The 20,266-nt window shown below is 42.6% G+C and overlaps 2 protein-coding genes across 5 annotated transcripts in view; one reads left to right on the forward strand and one right to left on the reverse strand.

The window, feature by feature from the left end:
• The first annotated feature begins 3,312 nt into the window (after nt 1–3,312).
• On the forward strand, nt 3,313–8,725 carry anp32a (acidic (leucine-rich) nuclear phosphoprotein 32 family, member A). Of its 2 annotated transcripts, none has more exons than XM_076732412.1 (7): nt 3,313–3,488; nt 5,812–5,961; nt 6,037–6,159; nt 6,258–6,456; nt 6,561–6,676; nt 6,768–6,822; nt 7,458–8,725. In XM_076732412.1, the coding sequence occupies exons 1-7, from the start codon at nt 3,435–3,437 to the stop codon at nt 7,523–7,525; spliced, it is 765 nt and encodes a 254-aa protein (XP_076588527.1). In that variant the 5' UTR covers nt 3,313–3,434; the 3' UTR covers nt 7,526–8,725. The 2 variants fall into 2 exon arrangements, with proteins under 2 accessions (XP_076588527.1, XP_076588534.1); XM_076732419.1 differs by having other exon boundaries at nt 7,461–8,725.
• The window catches only part of coro2ba (coronin, actin binding protein, 2Ba), a 43,011-nt gene continuing 30,042 nt past the window's right edge, over nt 7,298–20,266 (reverse strand). For all 3 annotated transcript variants that reach the window (XM_076732385.1, XM_076732399.1, XM_076732392.1), the window contains exons 3-12: nt 17,417–17,533; nt 15,855–16,004; nt 15,153–15,317; nt 14,175–14,291; nt 13,975–14,079; nt 13,005–13,101; nt 12,487–12,599; nt 12,290–12,380; nt 11,443–11,582; nt 7,298–11,046 (exon numbers count right to left, since the gene is read on the reverse strand). In XM_076732385.1, the coding sequence (XP_076588500.1) occupies nt 10,912–11,046; nt 11,443–11,582; nt 12,290–12,380; nt 12,487–12,599; nt 13,005–13,101; nt 13,975–14,079; nt 14,175–14,291; nt 15,153–15,317; nt 15,855–16,004; nt 17,417–17,533 (1,230 nt within the window). In that variant the 3' untranslated portion in view covers nt 7,298–10,911. The remainder of the gene's footprint in view (nt 11,047–11,442; nt 11,583–12,289; nt 12,381–12,486; nt 12,600–13,004; nt 13,102–13,974; nt 14,080–14,174; nt 14,292–15,152; nt 15,318–15,854; nt 16,005–17,416; nt 17,534–20,266) is intronic.

Below are 20,266 nucleotides of genomic sequence, written 5' to 3' on the forward strand. Positions count from 1 at the left end.
CCGAAGAGCTAATTTCAACTATTTTAGATACTGTTGGGTTGTTAATCTATAACAGAGCATCATACAGCGTGCTTTGTCTTTTTAATCTTAATTTATTTCACAAGTACAGCTTCAAAAAATGCAGTGGATTAAGAAGGTCTATATTTCCCACTGAATTATAGTATGTATACGTAGAAGCATAAGGTAGCTCTTAAAATCAGAATACTTGAGTTCACGCTAGACTTAAGTGTAGGAATATGACATTTAAAGTATCACAATAAAAGAGTTTGAAGAGTTTCCTGTGGAGCCATGTTTGGTCCTTAAACAACATGTGAGGGGAGCTGAACCTGCTTCTCCTCCTGATGGACCTCAGAGGATTCACTTTTGTCTCACACTCCTTCTTTAAAATGACAAAGTGGAACACATCAGTGGTAAATTCAGACCTTTCACTGCCGGAGGTGGAGCTGGCAACAAGTCAGAGGTTGGCAGTCACTATATGCTGTTTTAGTTTAATTACTTGAAATGTAAAAGACTGTTAAACATACTCAACATCTTTCCACATTTTCGATGTTTCTTAAATAAATCAAATTCTCCCATTTGGACTGTTGTGGAAAAGTCAACTTAAAAACCATTTCAGTGCTCATGGATCATGGATCATGGTGTCACTCGCGCTGTGGACTTTGTATCTGCAGCAGATTCTTGCTGGGAGACAGATTGTGATTGGCTCCACTGTAACCGTTTCAAAAGAAAAGCATTGATACGCAACAGATGGCACAATCAAATGGAGGGATTACTCCAAAATAAAAGCTTTATCTGTACTTAACATTTCATAAAGAGGTTCTCCAGAAACAGAATTAGAGAAATACCACATTTTTAAGTTTCCACACTGATGGTCTGGTTATCAACTCAGTTGTTTTTCCTCATTAATCCATCGACACTGGTTTCTAAGAAACAATCTATGGCTAAAAATACATCCTGCAGCTGCACCGTATGGCTCAACCTGCATGGACAGCACCTTTACTTTGAACAGTTATTTCTGGAGGCTCAGAGTCATGCTGGGCTCAATCAATTCCCACAGTGAGCTCTCAGCGTGGAAACAGGACAGAGGCGCCCTCTGCTGGTCGACGTCCCACCTCAACCTCTTCATCCCACAGTCAACTGATGCTGTGCAGCCAAACTTTGCTGAGTTTATTTTACGTTCTTGCACAGATCTCCAACAAGTTGGGCTTAATTTGGTCGAAGTGCGTACAGAGTGCTGCACAAAACATCCAGAATATTTCAATTTGATGGAATAGTGCAGCCATTAAAAAGACATTGTGCCTTGAGTTTGAATGAAGTGTTAATGAAGAGCTGATGCACAATTTATATGCGATGTCAGGCAGAGTGAATGACATGAGTGTTTCCAAGGCTTGGAATCCAAGCATGATGCTACTGACAGTAAACAAAAGGAGAAAAGTGGATTCAAAGAAATACTGTCTGTATTCAGCATTTAACTCTTCTCCTGGATGTCTGACTCAGTCTTAATAAACTGTTTTGTTTTTACTGTAAAGGACTGTGTAACTGTGTTCTGAAAGATGCTATACAAATAAAGTTTATTATTATTATTAACAGGTTGTCTGGGTGAAGCAGACAAACCCGTATTTAGCAGCGACTCTGCGCTGCATTCATGACCAACAATGTTTCATTCCAGATTAATAATACATGCAGGAGTGAAATCGCTGGTGTTCCCCTTCGTTAGGATCAGCCTCATTAACCATGATGCATGTGTGCTGCTTTCAAACTGCAGCTTGTTTGACACTAATGGAGTAAAGCTGGGAGTTAATGTGCAGTTTAGGCAGCCGAGTCAAACAGAGAAGGGAAAGACGACTGAGGGACAGATTGCCTCGGAGGACGGCGCAAAAACAACAATACTGCCGTTACTGGCAGTTACTCACACGTGTCCTTATCACGAACACGCACGTTATTTATCACTTGAATAAAGTTACATGGACAGACAAGAGACACGGTGCTCCCTCTTGATATCCGCTGGCATGCATTTCTATTGGGCAAACGCCCCGTTGATATATCTTCTCTTCGTATTAGGTGTGAAACACATCACGTGGCTTCATTAGAGCAGTTACTGATCATCATAAACTGTGGCCGGAGTGTGATTACAGACCCTCCCCACCACCCTTTACCAAGGGTCGAGCTGAAAATGGCCACTTAATCATCCTGCCATGGTCACTGGCTCCAGGCCAGACGCTTTGCTTCCCCCTTGTGGATGAACTCCTCACAGCCTCAGACGGAGCTCTGCTGCTGGGGAGAGTTCACCTCAGGAGGAGGCCACACGGTGCACGGCGGGCTGTCCACACGAACCATCGATGCTCCTTATTTGTGTCTTGCGTCATGGCAAAAGTTAGTTTACTGAGTTTGTGATTGTGACAGGAAATCTTGAGAAGCTTCGCATCAAATATTCAAAAGAATCAAAATGTAGTAATGGTTTGTAAGATTTACTAAAAAACACTGAAGTTTGGACATGAAACTGCAGTTTTATTATCTTCATTTTAATATTCTCTTACTGTATTTTTGCCTGGTTTTCAAACTCGTGAACTGATCCTTTAGGTGCGATCACACCATGGATTACAAATCAATATCATGTAGATATTGTTTGTAATGTTTTCACGTCTTCATGTTGTATTCTTTCATTTAGTGAAGCTGAAGGTGCAGCAGTGTTTGGACAAACCAGGACTCTCTGTGGACGCTGTGCCATCATCAAACAGAAACTTTTCAGTTAATAAACGAAATGTAGACACTTCAAAAAATATATTATCTAGAATATATAAATATAATGGCTTTTTTTGTACTATTTTCCAGAAAAAACAACAACAAAACAAAACAGAAGTTAATCTGTATGTTTGTTTCCTGTCATGCTTCACTTTTGAGCAGAACACATTCATTTCCATTTTATTCCCTCATTTAATGTCATTTTCTTGTCTTTCACGTGCATGTGTGGATGGGTTTATTTGTTCTCTCTGGGTATACTGGGACAAACGCATTATGTTCTTGTTTTGTGACAGAGCTCTGCATGATGAGCACCTTTAACCGAGGCTTCAGCTCAGGTGGAGGCTTCACGGTGACACTCACACACCTGTGCACGTGTCATCCCTCGGATTCAGCCTCAAACACTCAAGCGTTACATTAACCATTTAAACTTAAGTTAACAAACAACCAAACTTCGACAACAAAACCCCACCCAGTTGCATGAGGGCGGCTTCATTGGCCTGCGCGTCTGTAAATCCGTTCCCTCTTCATTCGGCGCCTGCCATTGGTCGGCGGTGACGACAATCGTGAAGCGTGCTCCCGCCCACCGAGCGGATCAAGTTTGAATGAACAACAGCAGTCTGCTCCAGAGCTGCTAGTTGCATTTGCAGTAATTATTAAAAGTGTGTATCATATCGCGGGCGCGCGGATCCAGGATGGACATGAAGAAAAGAATTCACCTGGAGTTGCGGAACCGCACTCCGTCAGACGTAAGTTGCCTCACATCTCGCTCGGTTCGTGTTTCACACTCAGCTAATGGAGAGCCTTTCGTGTGATGTCTTGGCGTGGAGACACAAAGTTTCCTACAACTTAAAAGATGATGGGGGCGTCGGGTCACATTGTTGCGAACATGCTTGCAGTTGGCAGGTGCCGCAGGTGCGTTGGTTCAACTTTTGTGCTGCTCCAGCATCACGTTTTCCATGTGCAGTTTGAGAATGCAGCACAGCTTTTTATGCCAGCGGTATAAACAAGGCAAGCAATGCGAGGAGCCATATTTGTAACTTTTGATCTCCGAGCGCAGCCCTGCTCGTTTAAAAGCCCGGTTATTGTTATTTACTCGTTGTTTGATGCGCTATCTGCACGCTTTGACCGGGAAATGCGCCCACCTGAACATTTTAAGCCGTGCACTTGGCGCGTTAAGGATGCGGATACTCAAAGTCATGACATTATCAATGATGCATAAAGATCATAGCCTCGAATGATCGCCTCGCAGCTGCACCCCACTCCCACAGCTGCTCGAACAGTCCCGTTCAAGTCGTTTATTTCTGCAGGAAGTGCATTCAAACGTCGGAGCAGCGCTCACCGCTGAGCCCGCAGCCCGTGCAGGCGACAGCCGGAGCCTCGGTGCGCACAGATGGCCGAGGGAAAGCGGCGTTAGCGTGGACCGTAACCAGCAGCAGGCTGGGCGATCACACCGAGACACCGAACACCAGAACCCGCCCGCATCGTTCACAGCCGCTGGATGTTCGTTCAGCGGTTTCGTCGAGACTCGTTTTCGACGTGAGGGCGAGGAGGCTCGACGGAGAGCCGCGCTGTTGCTCTACTTCTCCAGAACTAGGACAAGCCGCCATTTTACCGAGAAACAAAGGCAACGGGAAACGCAGCGAATATCCCGTCGTTTGGACACACATGACGGACGATTCATCATACCTTCTCATTAACAGAAGTCTACACACGCCATCAATCCAATCGGCAACTGTTTAGCACGAGCGACAATGAAACGTTTGCCTGGCAGCGATCTAATCTGCCTCCGCTGCCCCTCCTACTCACAAATGACCCTGTGCACGACTCGTAGGTCTGTTTCACTCCGACTTGTTTTGACTAAAGTGCTTCTGCGCCGCTTTCAGCCCTTCACACACACATCTGACTGCTTTTTAACGCGGTAAACGGTCAAAACAAACGCCCTCAAACCGCCGCGCCGCGTCTGTTTCTGCTGAAAAAGCAGCTAATGCGATATTTACGTAATGAAAGCGTCGCGATACTTAAAGCGCTCAAGTGTGTGCGGTGCTCAGAATATCGATGTATTGTTTTTTTTTTTTTTATAGTTCTGGTCCTCAGTGCTGATTGGCTGAGTCACGCTCAAGGCCGCGCTAAAATATCCGGTAACAGCGCACCTGTGACCGCATTTCAGACTATTGAAATATCAATGCGCCGACCCAAAACACGCTGAAACGGAAGCACAGCGACGTGGCTGCCACTTTGTTTAGCTACGTAGCTAAAATGTAGAACATTTTATTATCTCGTCAATGATAATCAGCATTTTGTGTTACTTTTTTTTTTTTTTTTCTAATAGTTAAAGTGGTGTTAAACCAGTGTCATGAAACTGTAAACAGTGGTGGGAGAAGTATAGATCCTACAGTTTAGTAAAATAAGCAATACCACTCCCTCACTAACAGTCCTGCTTTCAGAGATTTAAAGTATTATTTAATCAAAAATAAACGTTACTGTGCAACATGAGTGGATTATTAATCCAGTGCGTTTTAATGACCTTTCTGGTCACTGTGGGGCCAAATTTAACTACTTTATGTACTGCTGGGCTGTAATGTGTAGTAATTGATCATGTCGTACAAGCTGATTATATATTTTGTATGGAGGGGGCTTTAAACTGCAAAGTAAATTTTAACTCTAGTAGTTAAATAAATGTAGTGGGGTAAAAAGTGCAATATAAGTTCTTGGGTAAATGTACTGTGACTTAAAGTCATGTAAATCATTCTGTTAGCTTAAATAAACACTTCAATTCTGAAGACTAGTCAGTAAAAGTACTTGAACAGAGCAGGAGCTTCCCAAAAACTGAAACAAAATCTATTTAACGTGATAAATACTACATTTTTAATCTGTTTACTTGGCATTCAATTCAACCTCAGTAGGAATAAGAGCGAGAAGTCATCAGAACTGTATGAGCACCATCCCACACGAACAGAAAATGAACACACCAATTGTATTTTATCCACTATACATTTGACCTTTTTCTGTATTTTGAGCTGCTTTTCATTTGACAAATGTTGACTACATGTATTTGTGTTTGTTCTACAGGTCAAAGAACTTGTGCTAGACAACTGTCGCTCAAATGAAGGCAAGATCGAGGGTCTAACGGACGAATTTGAGGAGCTGGAGTTTCTAAGCACAATCAATGTCGGCCTGACGACAGTTGCCCACTTGCCGAAGCTAAATAAACTCAAAAAGGTGGGTGTTCCTCCACATAAAAGCAGTCGCTGACGTTAAGGTTTTGCATGTTTTGATGGTTTAATTGATCAACAGCTCGAACTCAGCGATAACAGGATCTCAGGAGGGTTGGAAGTTCTGGCGGAGAAATGCCCCAACCTCACACATCTCAACCTCAGCGGCAACAAGATTAAAGACCTCAGCACAATAGAACCATTGGTGAGTGAAAATCCTCAGGTGAAGAAAAAAAAAAAAAAAGCACAGTGTACAAAGCAGCCGGCTGTGTTCTTCATCACACTTGATTTTTCTATTGACAGAAAGAATTGGGGACCCTGAAAAGTCTAGATCTGTTTAACTGTGAAGTGACAAACCTGAACGAATACAGAGACAACGTCTTCAAGCTACTACCCCAGCTCACGTACCTGGACGGGTACGACAAAGACGACAAAGAGGCACCAGATTCTGACGCTGAGGTTTACGCAGAGGGCCTGGATGACGATGAGGAAGATGAAGATGGTAAATTTGAGGCCATGGCCAAAGAGCCGTGTCCTTTCTAGCCTCTTGTAAAGCAGGCACTTGGACATTTGGCTAATGAATAACCATCAACCACTTTCACCCAGATGTAGATGAGGAGGAGTATGATGAAGATGCAGCACCAGGAGACGAGGAGGAGGAAGAGGGAGAGGAGGATGAAGAGGAGAATGAAGAAGAGGAAGAGGAGGACCTCAGTGGAGAGGTGGGATGAGAATATTTTTTTAATGCAGTAATTGTGAAACATGTTCGGTCTGAAATAAGAACACTAACTTTGCTTCGTCTTTACAAAAAAGGAGGAAGAGGAGGAAGATTTGAATGACAGAGAGGTCGACGATGAGGATGATGAGGGTGAGTAAACTGGTGGCTGACTAACTCAGACGCTGTCTCCCAATTCCAGACTACATCCTACATATTGTACTTTTACTAACAACCTCACTGCTTGTTTTCGTGTCACCTCCGCCGACCGCTGAGCAGCGACAGCAGAACAGTTACGATAAAGTCATTCGGAAGGATTTTCTCCTCCTAACTGAAACGGAAAAAGGGAATTTATTAGTTTTTATACAAACAGGAAATGATACGCTAACACGCGCCATACAAAGGAAATCAAACCACGACTTTAGAGCGACGCTGTCAGTTAAACTTAGAGAAAGAAAAGAGTGTTTTTCCAGAATCACGTTCCTGGACGTTACTGCATGAGCTCAGGGACACTTTGGAAACCCATCGTCAGTAAACACAGTTTGTTTGCAGATTGATTCTGATTTTATTTATCCCAGCTTTTTTTGGATTCGGGGTTGTAGTTCAGAGTACAGATTTGGGACTCAGCTGATTCAGAAAATCTTTATTGTCCATCACAAAGCGAAGGAAATTTGTCTTGTGATGTGAAAACAGTTGGAGCCAGCAATGCAGTAAACCTGAAATCGAAGTTTTAACATTTATTTGCTAGATTCTGGTGTTTGTGTCTAAATGTGACTCTTGTTTTCTAGAAGAAGAGCGAGGTCAGAAGAGAAAAAGGGAACTGGATGAAGAGGGGGAGGAGGATGAAGACGATTGAGAGTCCTCTTGAAGCTAAGTTGTGAACTGTTTTAAACTTGTATCTCCCAGTCACTTCCCAACAACCCCATGTACTTTTCCCCCAGTTTCATATTGCAGTAGGAGTGGTTTTTGTTATTGGCCAGTCAGGTAGACGGGGTCGTCTGGACAAATAAGTAAAATTTCTGTACCTTTGATGGTCCCGTGTTCCAGTCTTTACGGTCCACTTTTAACTGCTTTGTGGACACCAATTTTGTAATATCAGATAATAGCAAAGATGAACCTTTTTAAGAAATCTTTTTGTTTTCTCACCGTTTGTGTAAGACCAGTTTCTGATGACTCATGTATTTTAAGACCCCCCCCTTCAAAAGAAAAAACAAAACGAAACAAAAAAAGAGTGCATGTCTAATACATTTTAAAGTCAAATACTGGATTTCATGTATGGCTGTCTTCTCCTCGTCTTAAACTTATTTTTGCATTGTACTTTTTTCTTTCTTTTTTTTTTTTAAATGTAAGTTATGTATTTGTAGTGTCACCAGTATGCCAATACTCTCTGCTGTCCTGGTGTGAAACTTCTGTCTGAACATGCACAGTGTGACCCTCACGGGGCATATTTTTAAATCCTAGCAAAAAAATGTCTGCCCTTGTCAAAGCCGCTCCTCCTCCTTAAACCCTCAGCTTTGATAGTTCGGAAATTACGTGTTCTTGTAAATAATGACCAAATCTATTTTTTTGTATTCTCTTTGATGACGGCAGACATTGAACGGACAACTGAGGTGAAACTATGACTTGTAATAAGATATTAAATATGTATGCTGCTTTATCTAAAATACGCAGTGTGAAATTTCTTGGATTTGAACATAACTTTGTATGCATAATCTTTCCATAAACAGAAACGTTCGACATCAGAACTCATCGCTTTTTTCCATGTTCTTTTCTGTGGCACACAGGTGGCATTGTTTGAATTTGTGGTGGTAGTGTAGAGAAGTACTTGATATAAATGGAGGTTACAACCGCAACTTATGTGCATTGAAAATTTATTGTTTCAAAGTGTAAACTCTGGAAAACGGTCAGTTATTTGGACTTTGTTTTCACTATTACACGTAATGGTCAAATTGGCCTACCTCAGTGATTTTTCACTCCATGTTAAATCCACTGTCATCAGCCAAATTGTTTCTTTTTCCCTCCCATTCACTTCAATAAATCCCTTTTCTATATGTTTTGATTTGTTGTGGTCCTTGTACAACATTGTCGGGTCAGATGGAAAAGTGTTTACAGAAGTCCAGTTTTACCATCAGGTAGCACTGATCCAGGAAGCGTTTTCAGATGAGAGACTGTTGACTCTAAACTGAAGAAGACTGACAGTGCTACCAAAGACTAAGCTAATGTAAGCTGGGGTTCACTTGTGTCCCAAAAAGAAAATCAAGTTCAGTGTACAAAGAGAGTTTCAGTCATATTAAAAGCTTTTCTGTCCTGTTAAATGGTTCATTTTTGTCCTCAGCACACCTACTGTACACAAGAGGCCCTGACAGCATTACTCCAGCTGCAGCTTCACCTGTCTCTCCACTGTAGCTCATCCCTCTCTGGTGGATCCTTTCCCCACTGTCTACTTTCACTGGAGCCTTTTATTTTTCCTGCAACAACATTAACCATTAACGTGTCAGTGGTTCAAGTCTACATTTAGTGGGTTCTGATTGTTTTACCTGAAGCTTTAAAGCTCTGCACCCTTTAAGTTCCCACTATGATGCGATCAGGGAAGACCTGTGACCTTCAGTCCTTCACTTACTTTTTACTTACTGCAGGTACAAAATCCATTCTCGCCATGCATGCAGCCAATTTGTCTTTTTCCTTTTCTCAGTCCACCGAGAGCAGAATGAGTAATAAGACAGAGCTGAATGTGATTTGGGCAGGATTAAAAGACAAGGCAAGTAAAGCAGAATCTTTTTGGTAACTGCTTGAACCTGGCTGGCATATTAGAACCAATCAAATATTAATCCAGTGCCTGTTTCTCTTAAATATCAGCCGGCAGGCAGGAAAACAGTTCAATGTTAAAACAGAAGCATTTAAACTGCAATTTGGCCGAAGTCTGTTGATGGTACAAGTGCAGAAGGAGAGGCAGATGACCCGGAGTCGCTAGAGCCAAAACTACACATCTACAAGTAAACACATTTCAGTAATAGTGACATAGTTTAAATGTAAAAGGATGATTATTATTACTACAGTTTTCTGCACTGTTAGGAATACGCAAGAATACATGATTATACCTTATCTGGAGTTATGTTGGAGTCAAAGAACTAATACCGTTTCAGGTACAGGTTCACACAAATCTTGCACCATTTCAACCAGGAACATTCAGCAAAATCTATCAAGCATCACAATCATTACTTGAGTAGCTGCGTCATACAAAAACAATGGGATTAACAAATATACATGTTATTAGCTGAAAAGGTAAAGTGTGACAAAATAAATAGAAGCAAATATACATTAACCCCCATCCTCAAAATTAGCCCTAAAAACCAATCGCTTCCATGGAGACTACACTCCTCCGCCTCCTCTGGATCCACGTCTCCCCTGCTGCTTTCCCACTATTCAAATGAAAATACTCTAAGTGAGTGAACTATCCACTTTCCTTGGGAGGAAAGAATGCATTTATGCAGCTATTGGTCAGTACTGTGAAGTAAATATACAGCCAACACCACCTGCAGGTGAAAGAAGTTAGGGGAAAGCAGCTGCGTGGAAAAACATGATCCATGTCTGCAAAGCGCGTCTCGTCTGTCAGTCACAAAAACCTCTTCACGTCGGCCATTTTGAGAGGAGGCTGCAGCTCGCTGCAATCTGTGTGTGCAGCAGGGTCTAAGGCCTTGGGGAAGAAAAATAGGAGCCAGTGACAGTCTTTTGATCCTCCAGTTTCGCCTCAGCGAAAATGAAAACTAGGTGACGGGTCGGTCATTACAGGGGGATGAGTGTGGGGGCTCCTCTGCACGGCGATCGACGTATCGCAGTGTACATGATGGGGAACAGTGAGACAAACACACAGGAAGTCTGGCAGGAAATATGCAGAAACTGATCAAACACCTGAGAGTGTGCTAGATCAAGAATATTAAACAGATAATACCTCAAATGATTGGATCTCAGACCTTCCCTGTTGACTCCATCTGAAGGTGGCGATCCATGAACACTTCCTCGCCTCCATTACTTATCATATTTTGCCATTATTACAATAATTCCACTAATTGCACCAGTTAAGACATTATCCAACAGTTATCATATTATTGTGTGTGCTATGCAGGGCTGAAGGAATGACGTTATGATATATCAAAAAAAGAGGGCTAGGAGGGCTCAGAAGCTTATTGGAGGTCAGAATCGAGGGCAAAGGAAGCAGCTTTGCCAGTTCAGGAGGCTGAGAGGTCAGACGTTGTTGGGGCTAACGTTCTTCAGGTTGTTGAGCTCCAGCTCCAGCTGGCGTATTCGCACGTCCTTGGTGGTCAGCTCCTCCTTCAGCCGCCGCAACTCATCCTGCTGCCGGAAGAACATCCGCAGGAGCTACGTGCAGAAGAACAGAAACTCATGCATGTAACAAGCACGCTTCGACATGCAAGTATGAGCGGCGAAGGCTAAGTGGAGGAATCTTGGAGAATGTACAGTGATGTTCTTCAACAAAACAGTCTCATTAATCAATCGGATTATTAGTGTTTAGAATTAATTACAGAAAACTGAACACGACAGCTACACAATTAATGTCAATATCCAGATAAACGTTAATAATCTCCTCAATCTCTCCACAGGTGGAAACAGTCTGAGAAACAGAACGTAATGTGTACAAAGAATCAAAGAAACAATGCTCTGACTCCATCCGTCAAACTATTTTCTTCAACTACATCATTAGATGCTTTGTAATAGAGGAGCAGCAGTGATTCCCAGCATCAGTTCTTCACGCACCTCGTTCTCTGTCCTGGGTGGGACGTTCTCCAGCAGATCGATGCCATTCACCACCACGCTCTTCTTCTCCTTCACCGGGGCCTTGAACACTAACTGGTTTGGCCGGTGGTAACCGTCCTTCAGGGACATCAACACAGGGTCTGTTTGCACAAAGCAGCAAAAACACTGCTGAGCGAGTGAAAACCAACATTAAGCACAAAGAGGCTTCAGTCCTTCACAGACTGTCTCAGGGAATCCATCACGAGGTCTTCAGCTCAGTGTGTCCAACTCCCATAATTATGACAGCTTTTTAGCATGTGGACATCCATATCTGCAAGTCTTTTGGTCATATACAAACTGGTCTGCAGACCAGAATCTGGAGTTGTTCTCAATGAAAGCCTCTAACTAACTTAACTGGAGAAGGTACTGCTTCAGCAGACAGACCATGAAGAACGACGGTGATGAAAAGACAGAAATACACTTCCTACCTCCCACTTACCTTCCTTCTGGATTTAATGTTCAACTGGCTGATGTAATTTAAAGAACCAGTGAAAAATGCAAATCACAGGCAGCTGCAAGTTGTATGATCTTGATTAAAAGGAAATGTCTGTGGGAGTTTGCACGATGTTGGTGACAATACAAACCATATGTTCGGCGAAAGTGTGCGAGAGTTGGCAACGAACAACAAACTGGAGTAAAGTGATTGAAGGTGACTGTGTTTCATCAGCTTTACTGCAGCTCAGTTTGAACAGTCGCCACACGCAGGCTCATATATTCTGTCTAGCGCAGGTTTAGAAAAAGTGGCTTCTGTTAAAATGTTGTTTGATAAACCACCAAAGGAGCATCAACCAATCCAAGTGTTGTTTACCTCTGTTAATGCCGCTCAGCCACTCAGTGGCCGACAGCGCAGGCTCTGTTCCTGCTGTCATGGGGTAGATGTCCTCCTGGTATGTGTCTGACTGTAAACCAGGAAACACCACATACATTCTCATTTTATTGATTAGATTAGATTAATGAGAGAACAGACTAGAATCAGCTAATTACATTATCTCCTCCCTCACTCACCCTTCTTGGCACAATCATCGAAATGGGCTCAATCAAGCCCTTTAGGGTGACCAGCTTGTAGAAGCGGTACACCTCACAAGCTCCCACATCCAGCCCGTGCTTTGGCATCACACCTGCAGACGAGAACAGAGGCGTGTGGTGACACAGCCAATTTGACAACATGAAATGGCTTCCCAGAATTCCTAGCTAATTGGAGTCACATCAATCTGCTGCAATATGCCAAAATGAGTTAAATGTGTATCTGAATTTGGTAATTATAAGTCATACAAATATGTGAAGTCTCAAAAACAAGTTTGTGAGCTCATAAAACAACACTGAGGGAACATTTCAACCCATCTGCCTTTTCTTCTTCAATGAATTTGATCCTCTCAGCCATGCAACACCACTTTTAGAGCAGAACTGAGGCCGAGCCCACTGCCACTGTGGTCCATCCTATCGACTGATAATGAAGTGGCTAGGATCTCTCATTCTGCTCTCAGCAGGAGAGATCACATATCGCTGATCAACAAATGACTTACCCAGTCCTTTCTGTGGGGCCGGGGACCGGAACTCCATTAGGTACTGTAAGTACGGCTTCTCTGTGGTAATCTCAAAGTAACGGATGTTGCCGTCTCCCTGTCGGGGCACCAGAATGTGACCATCACATTACAGTTCATGAAGTAGCTCCTGAAAATTTCAACCACTTCACATTTTAATCCCTGATGGTTCTACAGAGAACATTAACACTGATACACTGTCGCGTTTCAGTGATCAGGTATCTGACATGGACTGAAACAGGACCAGTATAAACCACTTTGACGGCCTGTGAACGATAGCTTGGTGTCAAATTTAAGGCATAAAAAACATTAGATATATATATTTGATACTGATTGTTTTGACCCTGATCTGTTTGTTCTGTTCATCTATGAGGCACTTCATGCTTCTCTACATTTTTTGTTAATGGGATGCAAAATTGCCACATTTATCAATCAGCACATCAAGTTCTCTTGATTATTTATTACTGCAAATCATGTATGGATGTACTGCATGTATGTATCTACTGCATATATGTATGTTCAGTATGTATGTATAAATGTATGCTCTTCTGACTTCAAAAAGGGCATCACTGACCTTTGTTGCTCATTCATTTGTCAGATTTTTACCATACAAAATTTCTACTGACTGCTTTTATGTTGCTACCTGATCAGGTGACAAGGTCAAGTGTCTCTCTTGGACTGTGACTAAACTGTGACTTGATGATTACATTACATTACACTGCAGGACAGTGTGCAAAATGTCCGTTACCATCAGTGTACAAACATCTTTTCATTGTGTGAAAATGAAAACCTTCATGCAGTTTTGTTCATTCTGTTGACTTCATAGCAGAAATACGTGCCTAAATGAGTTACATGTGCATCTGAATTTGGTACCTTTGAGAATTCTAAGTCATATATACAGTCATAATAACAATAATCTCCTTGTTTTGACCCAGTAAAGCTTTGTGCTGACCTTGCCTGCCAGGTACAACATGTGTGTGTCAGCATCATAGAAGGGAAACAACAGTCCTGAGAGGCCGTCTATGTCCTCCTCCGTAATTGGCATGGACAAATCCTCCTAGCAAGAGCAACACACACAGGGAATTAAACACACACACTTGCTCCACCCTCTCTGGCATAACAGGCAAGAGCCATATGGAGGTGTCGTCTGACCTGATCCCAGAGAGCGATCTGCCGGGTGTTCCAGCGAGAAACCCCTGTGGTGAGCAGTCGCTTCATGTTGCCCAGGAACACCACTCGGTTTACGCGGTGGTTCTTACAACTGGCTTGCTGGTGGACACAAACACAGAGCGAGGCTTTACCGTTGTGACTATTATAAAGATGTGATAACTCAAACTGAAGTACATTTTTGTGAACTGAAGAGAAAGAATTAGTCCTTGCATTTATACATTTTTAGGATTATTTATAGCAGAAGACCACCCAGGTGGCATATCCCCTATAATGGAGATCCCTTCAATATAGTCTATATATACAGTCTGTAAATACAGATTTATCTAATCCAAATTTTGGCTTTAAAAATAGAATTTTATGGAGCTGTAATGTCTCCAATGGTCCTGAGGGGTTCAAGACCCGCTGAAGAACCAAAGAGACAATATGGCCAAAGTGTTACACAACACAGTATGTGATTGATAAACATCTAATTTCAAAACCATGAACATTAATATGCTGCTACACACCTCTCCTGGGAAGGTTTTCCACAAGTTTTTGGAACCCAACTACAGGATTTTCTCCCATTCAACACAAAAGCATTAGTGAGATCAAACATTGATATTGGATGATAAGGCCTGGCGCACTGTTGGAGGTCCAGCTCATCCCAAATGTGTGATGGCACTGAGGTCGGGGTTCTGTTCAGTCAAGTTCTGTACAAAAGTGGGAAGATAATTTCTGTATGGACCTCACTTTTTAGAAGGGGTATATAGTGTTGAAATAGGATGCTGCCATTGCCAAACTTTTCTTAAAAGGTTGGCATTTCAAATATCAGTGTTTGCAGTACCATTAAGATTTCCTAAAGTTGAACTAAAGAGGGTAGCCCAAAGCTCCAGACCAAAGTGTCCACATACTTTTGGCCATACAGTCGTACTAAATTACATTTTTAACATAAAGCTCTTGCACCAGCCCCCACCCTCTCACCTGAAGGACTGCCCCGGAGCGTGGCTCAATGACACGCAGCTTCTTGTCTTTGCAGCTGGTGGCCAGCAGGCTGCCGTCTGTGTTGAAGGACATGCTGAGGATGACGTCAGTGTGGCAGTCGATCATTTTCACTGGCTCGCCAATCTCAAGGTTCCAGATCAGGATCTGACACAGTCAGCAAGGATTGTTTGGGTGGAGCTGTTAGATGGCTGCCATGCTTGAATAGATGATGCGATTATGTTGTGAGCTTGTGAATGGAAATTGAGTTTGTGTATGTTTGCTACTACTAACACATCAGAGTGGTCTCTGCTGATATCCAGAGTGAAATAAGAAGAACATCGTAGTTGTACTGAATTCTACATGTCGTGAGTGTATCATTTGAAAACACTAATGTAGATACACAGGCCTGGTGAGGGGAAAATGGGTACACAGGGCTGCAAGAAGTAATCATTTTCATTATTGACTAATCTGTCTACTAGTGTTTTGAGTTTAGTCTATAAAATGTCACAACATGATGAAAACCCACCATATATTCAGATTAAAATGATATAGAATAAACAAGGTCCTGAGTCCTCACATTTAAGAAGCTAGAACCAAGAAGAAGCTTTAACTTGTAGTAGTTAAATCATTGGTACTCATAGTGGTGTCCCTAAATGCTGTGTTGATTCCAGCTTGTTGTGTTTGGAGTTACTGATGTGGCACCTTGTAGTCGTAGCCAGCACTGAAGAGGATGCCGCTGCTGGTGGGGTGCCACTCGATCAGACCCACCCGTCTGCTGTGGCCGTACAGCTCCAGCACTGCCTCCGCCATGTTGCGCCTCAGACCGCCCTCTGGGATCTCCCATACTCGCACCTGCCGCATTCACACAGAGAAAATACAAGTGAATACACAATCAAACTCACAGGCTGTTTAGTCAGAGTCCAGTTCAGATTCTTCAAATCCTTTTCGAGGTATACTCTGCAGAATTATCCTAAAAAAACAATGTATAGACTCATGCAGCATCCCTCTCTAATCCCTCTCAATCATCATTTCTGCCCCAACAGAAGTGTGTGGTGGTGTATTCATCTGCCCTCTGCCTGTACTTTCTTCTTATTTTGCTGTGGTCAGGGTGTTTCTAGGCTGCAGCCTTTGGGCAGTGGGTGTGCAGCCCCAGCCAATAACATCCCGCAGCTGAGGTCAGGACTATGTAAACAAGGTAGTGACCAGGTGTCAGACTATTAGCAGCACGTTAGCAGCATGATCCCAAGAGGACAGGAAAACATGCAAATACAGCGAGGCTAAATGCCAAATGGACAAATCTCATTCCAAGACATAAGTGAAACCACGGGTTGGCTTTCACCCCCTGGCCAGCACTGAAGCAGAGGATGGGGATGAAGAGTGATGCAGAGTTGGCCTGTTTTCTGTTGGACAGGGAGGTGCTGGCAGTTAGTTTTGTTAGCTTGCTAAATTTCAGCTTCTCCATTACAGCACATGTAACAGCCGTACAATAGTAGCTTGCAGTTTATGTACAAGCAGAGCGCTCCCGGTGGCGCTGAGCCGGGGAGGAGGGGCCAATTGTGCATATTGTGTTTACAAACAGTGACTGACATCTCCTGCATGGTACACCTTTAATATGAGCTCCAAACTACAGTCAGTATGACACAGCTTGAGATCCCTCTGATCAAAAATAGCACATGGTATCAATGTAGCCCATTGCATTAGGATTAGACTGGATTACAGCTATGGCTTGAGGCTCTGTGCTGGACCAGAGGAGATTATCCTTCAACAAGTGAAAGTACTATACAGGACACAGCGCTACCATGGCTTTGCTATGCAGAGTAGAGTAATGTAACAGGTGCATACTGGAAAAATGGCCCACAGGGTTTTAGTACATGTCAGGCAACATGTGAGATTAAGAGTAATAGTGATTGATTTGATATTGTGTTTTATGTCATTCATTCAGTCAGCCTTGCTCAAAGGAATTTCACATCTGTCATTGGCTGTTTTCAGGCCCGCAATGACAGGGACCAGAGCAGCAATGAACCAAAATCCAATCACACAACTGTGTCCAGTATAAACTCGCTGAATCAGTCACCCTCTGGCCACAACGAAGCCATAACCTCGTTCCCTTCTGGACCAGTGGCCGTCAACCTCAGCATCTAACAAACTCATGGTTTCACAGATACACTATGTTTCTCCACCATTACCCTCGATAATTATCCCGCACCAACCTGCTGAGTAATAAACGAACATTAAAGAGAAACAGAAGAATGTGGGTCACTTACAGAGGTGTCCTCAGAGCAGGACGCTATGATGTTCTCAAAGAAGGGATTCCACTTGATGTCCAGTACATTGCCTTGGTGGCCACACACTTTTGGGTAATGAGAGTCCAGACGGCCAGACTGAGAGAGAGAGACAGAAGTAGATTGTTTTACATTTACTTCTTCTGTTTTAGGAGACCTAGCACGTAGGTGGAAGGAATAAAAATATCATCACATATTAAGATCTGTTGTACCGTGTTCTGTACCGTAAGTACGAGTTCATAAAATAATGTTGAGTGAAAGCAACAGCGTGTTGAGTGCATATTTTGTATCTTGCAGATATGCATATATAAAGACACCCAGAACAAAAGAACAGAATATAATTTGTCCATGACCTAATAAGTGGTGATAGAAATGCTAAGAGAAAGTAATTTATTTAATTCTATTTGCTGCTGGATGCTAGTAATGTATTAATCCATGAAGAACATTGCTGAACAAAACAATTCTTGGCTTTTATTGATGTGAGCAATAAAATAATATAACATAATAAAAGCTAAATGACATCAGCCAGATGATTTGATAAATCCTGAGCAGAACACACAGACCTGGTTATTGTGAAGGGACATCTGAGGCAGCATTATTGTTATTGCAATAACCCACAGAGTCCACAGAGGGGCAGTGGCTCATAACAACAGACAACAGAAACCTCCAAATGTCGGTCATGATGTCATGAATGTTTGATGTCACTTCAATCCACTGACCTCTTTTTTTATTTCCTCAGAGATTTGTTTAAGAGCGTCAGGTCATGCCTCACTGAAATCCTGTGTGTGTGTGTGTGTGTGTGTGTGTGTGTGTGTGTGTGTGTATTTACACGCACTGTCCTCACTGAACCCTGAGGATTCACTCCAGATGCCTTACCAAGCCGCAGCAAACTCCACTTTGAATAATAAAATGTTAACTACTTTCAGTAAGGTCTTGACAATGAAGTAGCAGCATCTCTGCACCTTAATCCCTCAAAGAGAGAATGACATAATGAATTTTTAAACTGCCCTCTGCCAGACCGCAGGAGGCAAAATGGTGAAACATAATCACACGGCCACAGTGAGGCTTGGCGTTTAAAGAAGTCTGTGTGTGTATATGAATGCTGAATTTAGTTATCAGATGGTGTTTATCCATATTGATCAATATCAGCTTGCTTCTGACACCTAGCTGACAAATTAGCCAGGCAGCACTAAGGGGAAGAGCAGTCAGTCAGGTTTCAAAATATGAGCCACAATTCATGTCAATACAATCCAAGAGGCATGCATGTAACACAGCAGTGTGTGTAAATATATGATCATAAAAAGAGCACATCAATAAATACTTTACTTGTAGTTAAACAACTAAAAGTAGCAAGCAGGAAGTCTGCCCAGAGAAAAAGTTTCGAGTTAACACACTGCTAAAGACACTGAAGGCCTTGCTGACAAGATAAGGGACACATTCCAAAACCACTTGAAACCAGTGTCTGCCAAGACTCGACAACAGTGAAGTGGGACATCAATTCAGTCAATATAAAAGGAGAGCGTGGGACTAAGCGAGACAGGATGATTCATAAATATAATCGACACATGATACGAATTAGCATTAGAGGCTCTTTGACAACTTTTCGAGTCACTTTGGACCAAAATAGGTTCTCAGGTCTGCTCATACGTGCACATGTGAATCTCAAGAAAGTCAGACAAAAAACTCATAGTACAAGTTTTGATGACGCACTTTCTCTATAATTGCTAGAGTGACTAAGAGGTTTCAACATGGCCTCAAAACATTAATACCATAGGATCTAAGGGACTCCTTATTTAGGTGGAACTAATTACGTGCAAAGAAATAGCGTCTGCTGGGAACCACAGGGTTCAGGGGTTCCATGGGTATGATGAGGAATTCAGAAGTGCCGCATTCAGAGCTTAAATTTCAAACATTTTGGTTTCACAGCATCTCTCAACCACAATAAACAGCAAATATTAAAAGAAAAAATAATGTAAGTAGTGCTGATGTTTGTCTGGATGACTTGCAGGAAAGAGGCACAGACCCACATTTGGCCTCATTGTCTTTGTGTTGCTCATTTCCTGAAGCTGTGGCTCAGACCAGCAATCACGGTGACGCACATGTGCAGGATAGGTACCAACAGCTCCAGTACGCCAGAGGCACCACACTCTGATTGCTACCAACTCTTTATTGATCTGTAATTCCCAATAAATCCCCATTAACAAGGCTTACCACTGCTGTTCTGTGGTTACAGTATTAATGCGGTACATCCTAGTCTCACAGCAGCCTTTCAGAAGATTAATGTTTTGAAAATATAATATGACTCCTCTGGCAATAAAATGCAATAATGCGAATGAATTGCAGAACAGGAGGAAATGAACAACTAATGTGGATTCAATAATACAAGTACAATATTTGCAACTGTGTCTCTTCTCTCCTGCTGTCAGTGTCCATTTCTCCTCTAAGCAATTCAGTGCTGCAGCTCAGTGTGGCTGCATGCTGTTTCACTACAAACTATAAATCAAAGCAGAGGAAGTTCTAAATATTCTGCGGCACATCTTCCCATATGGCTGGCCACTCGTTAACCTAAAAAGAACATGCTGGCCACGCCTGTTCAGGGGAATTGATATTCTGCTGCTGTGAACCATCACATGGCAGTGGCTCCTTCATACATAAGCACCAGCAGTCTGGTCTACAGCGGTCTGGTCACTGTCATTGGCTCACTGGTGCCATGTGTTTCAGTCTACGGTAGAGCCTTGTTTACAATGAGCTCACAGTCATACTTTAACTCTAGGGTCATTACACACTGTGACAAAATAAAATCCTTATTCATGACTTTGTGAGCATGGTGCA

This window comes from Chaetodon auriga, chromosome 1 (assembly GCF_051107435.1).
Source record: "Chaetodon auriga isolate fChaAug3 chromosome 1, fChaAug3.hap1, whole genome shotgun sequence".
NCBI lineage: Eukaryota > Metazoa > Chordata > Actinopteri > Chaetodontiformes > Chaetodontidae > Chaetodon > Chaetodon auriga.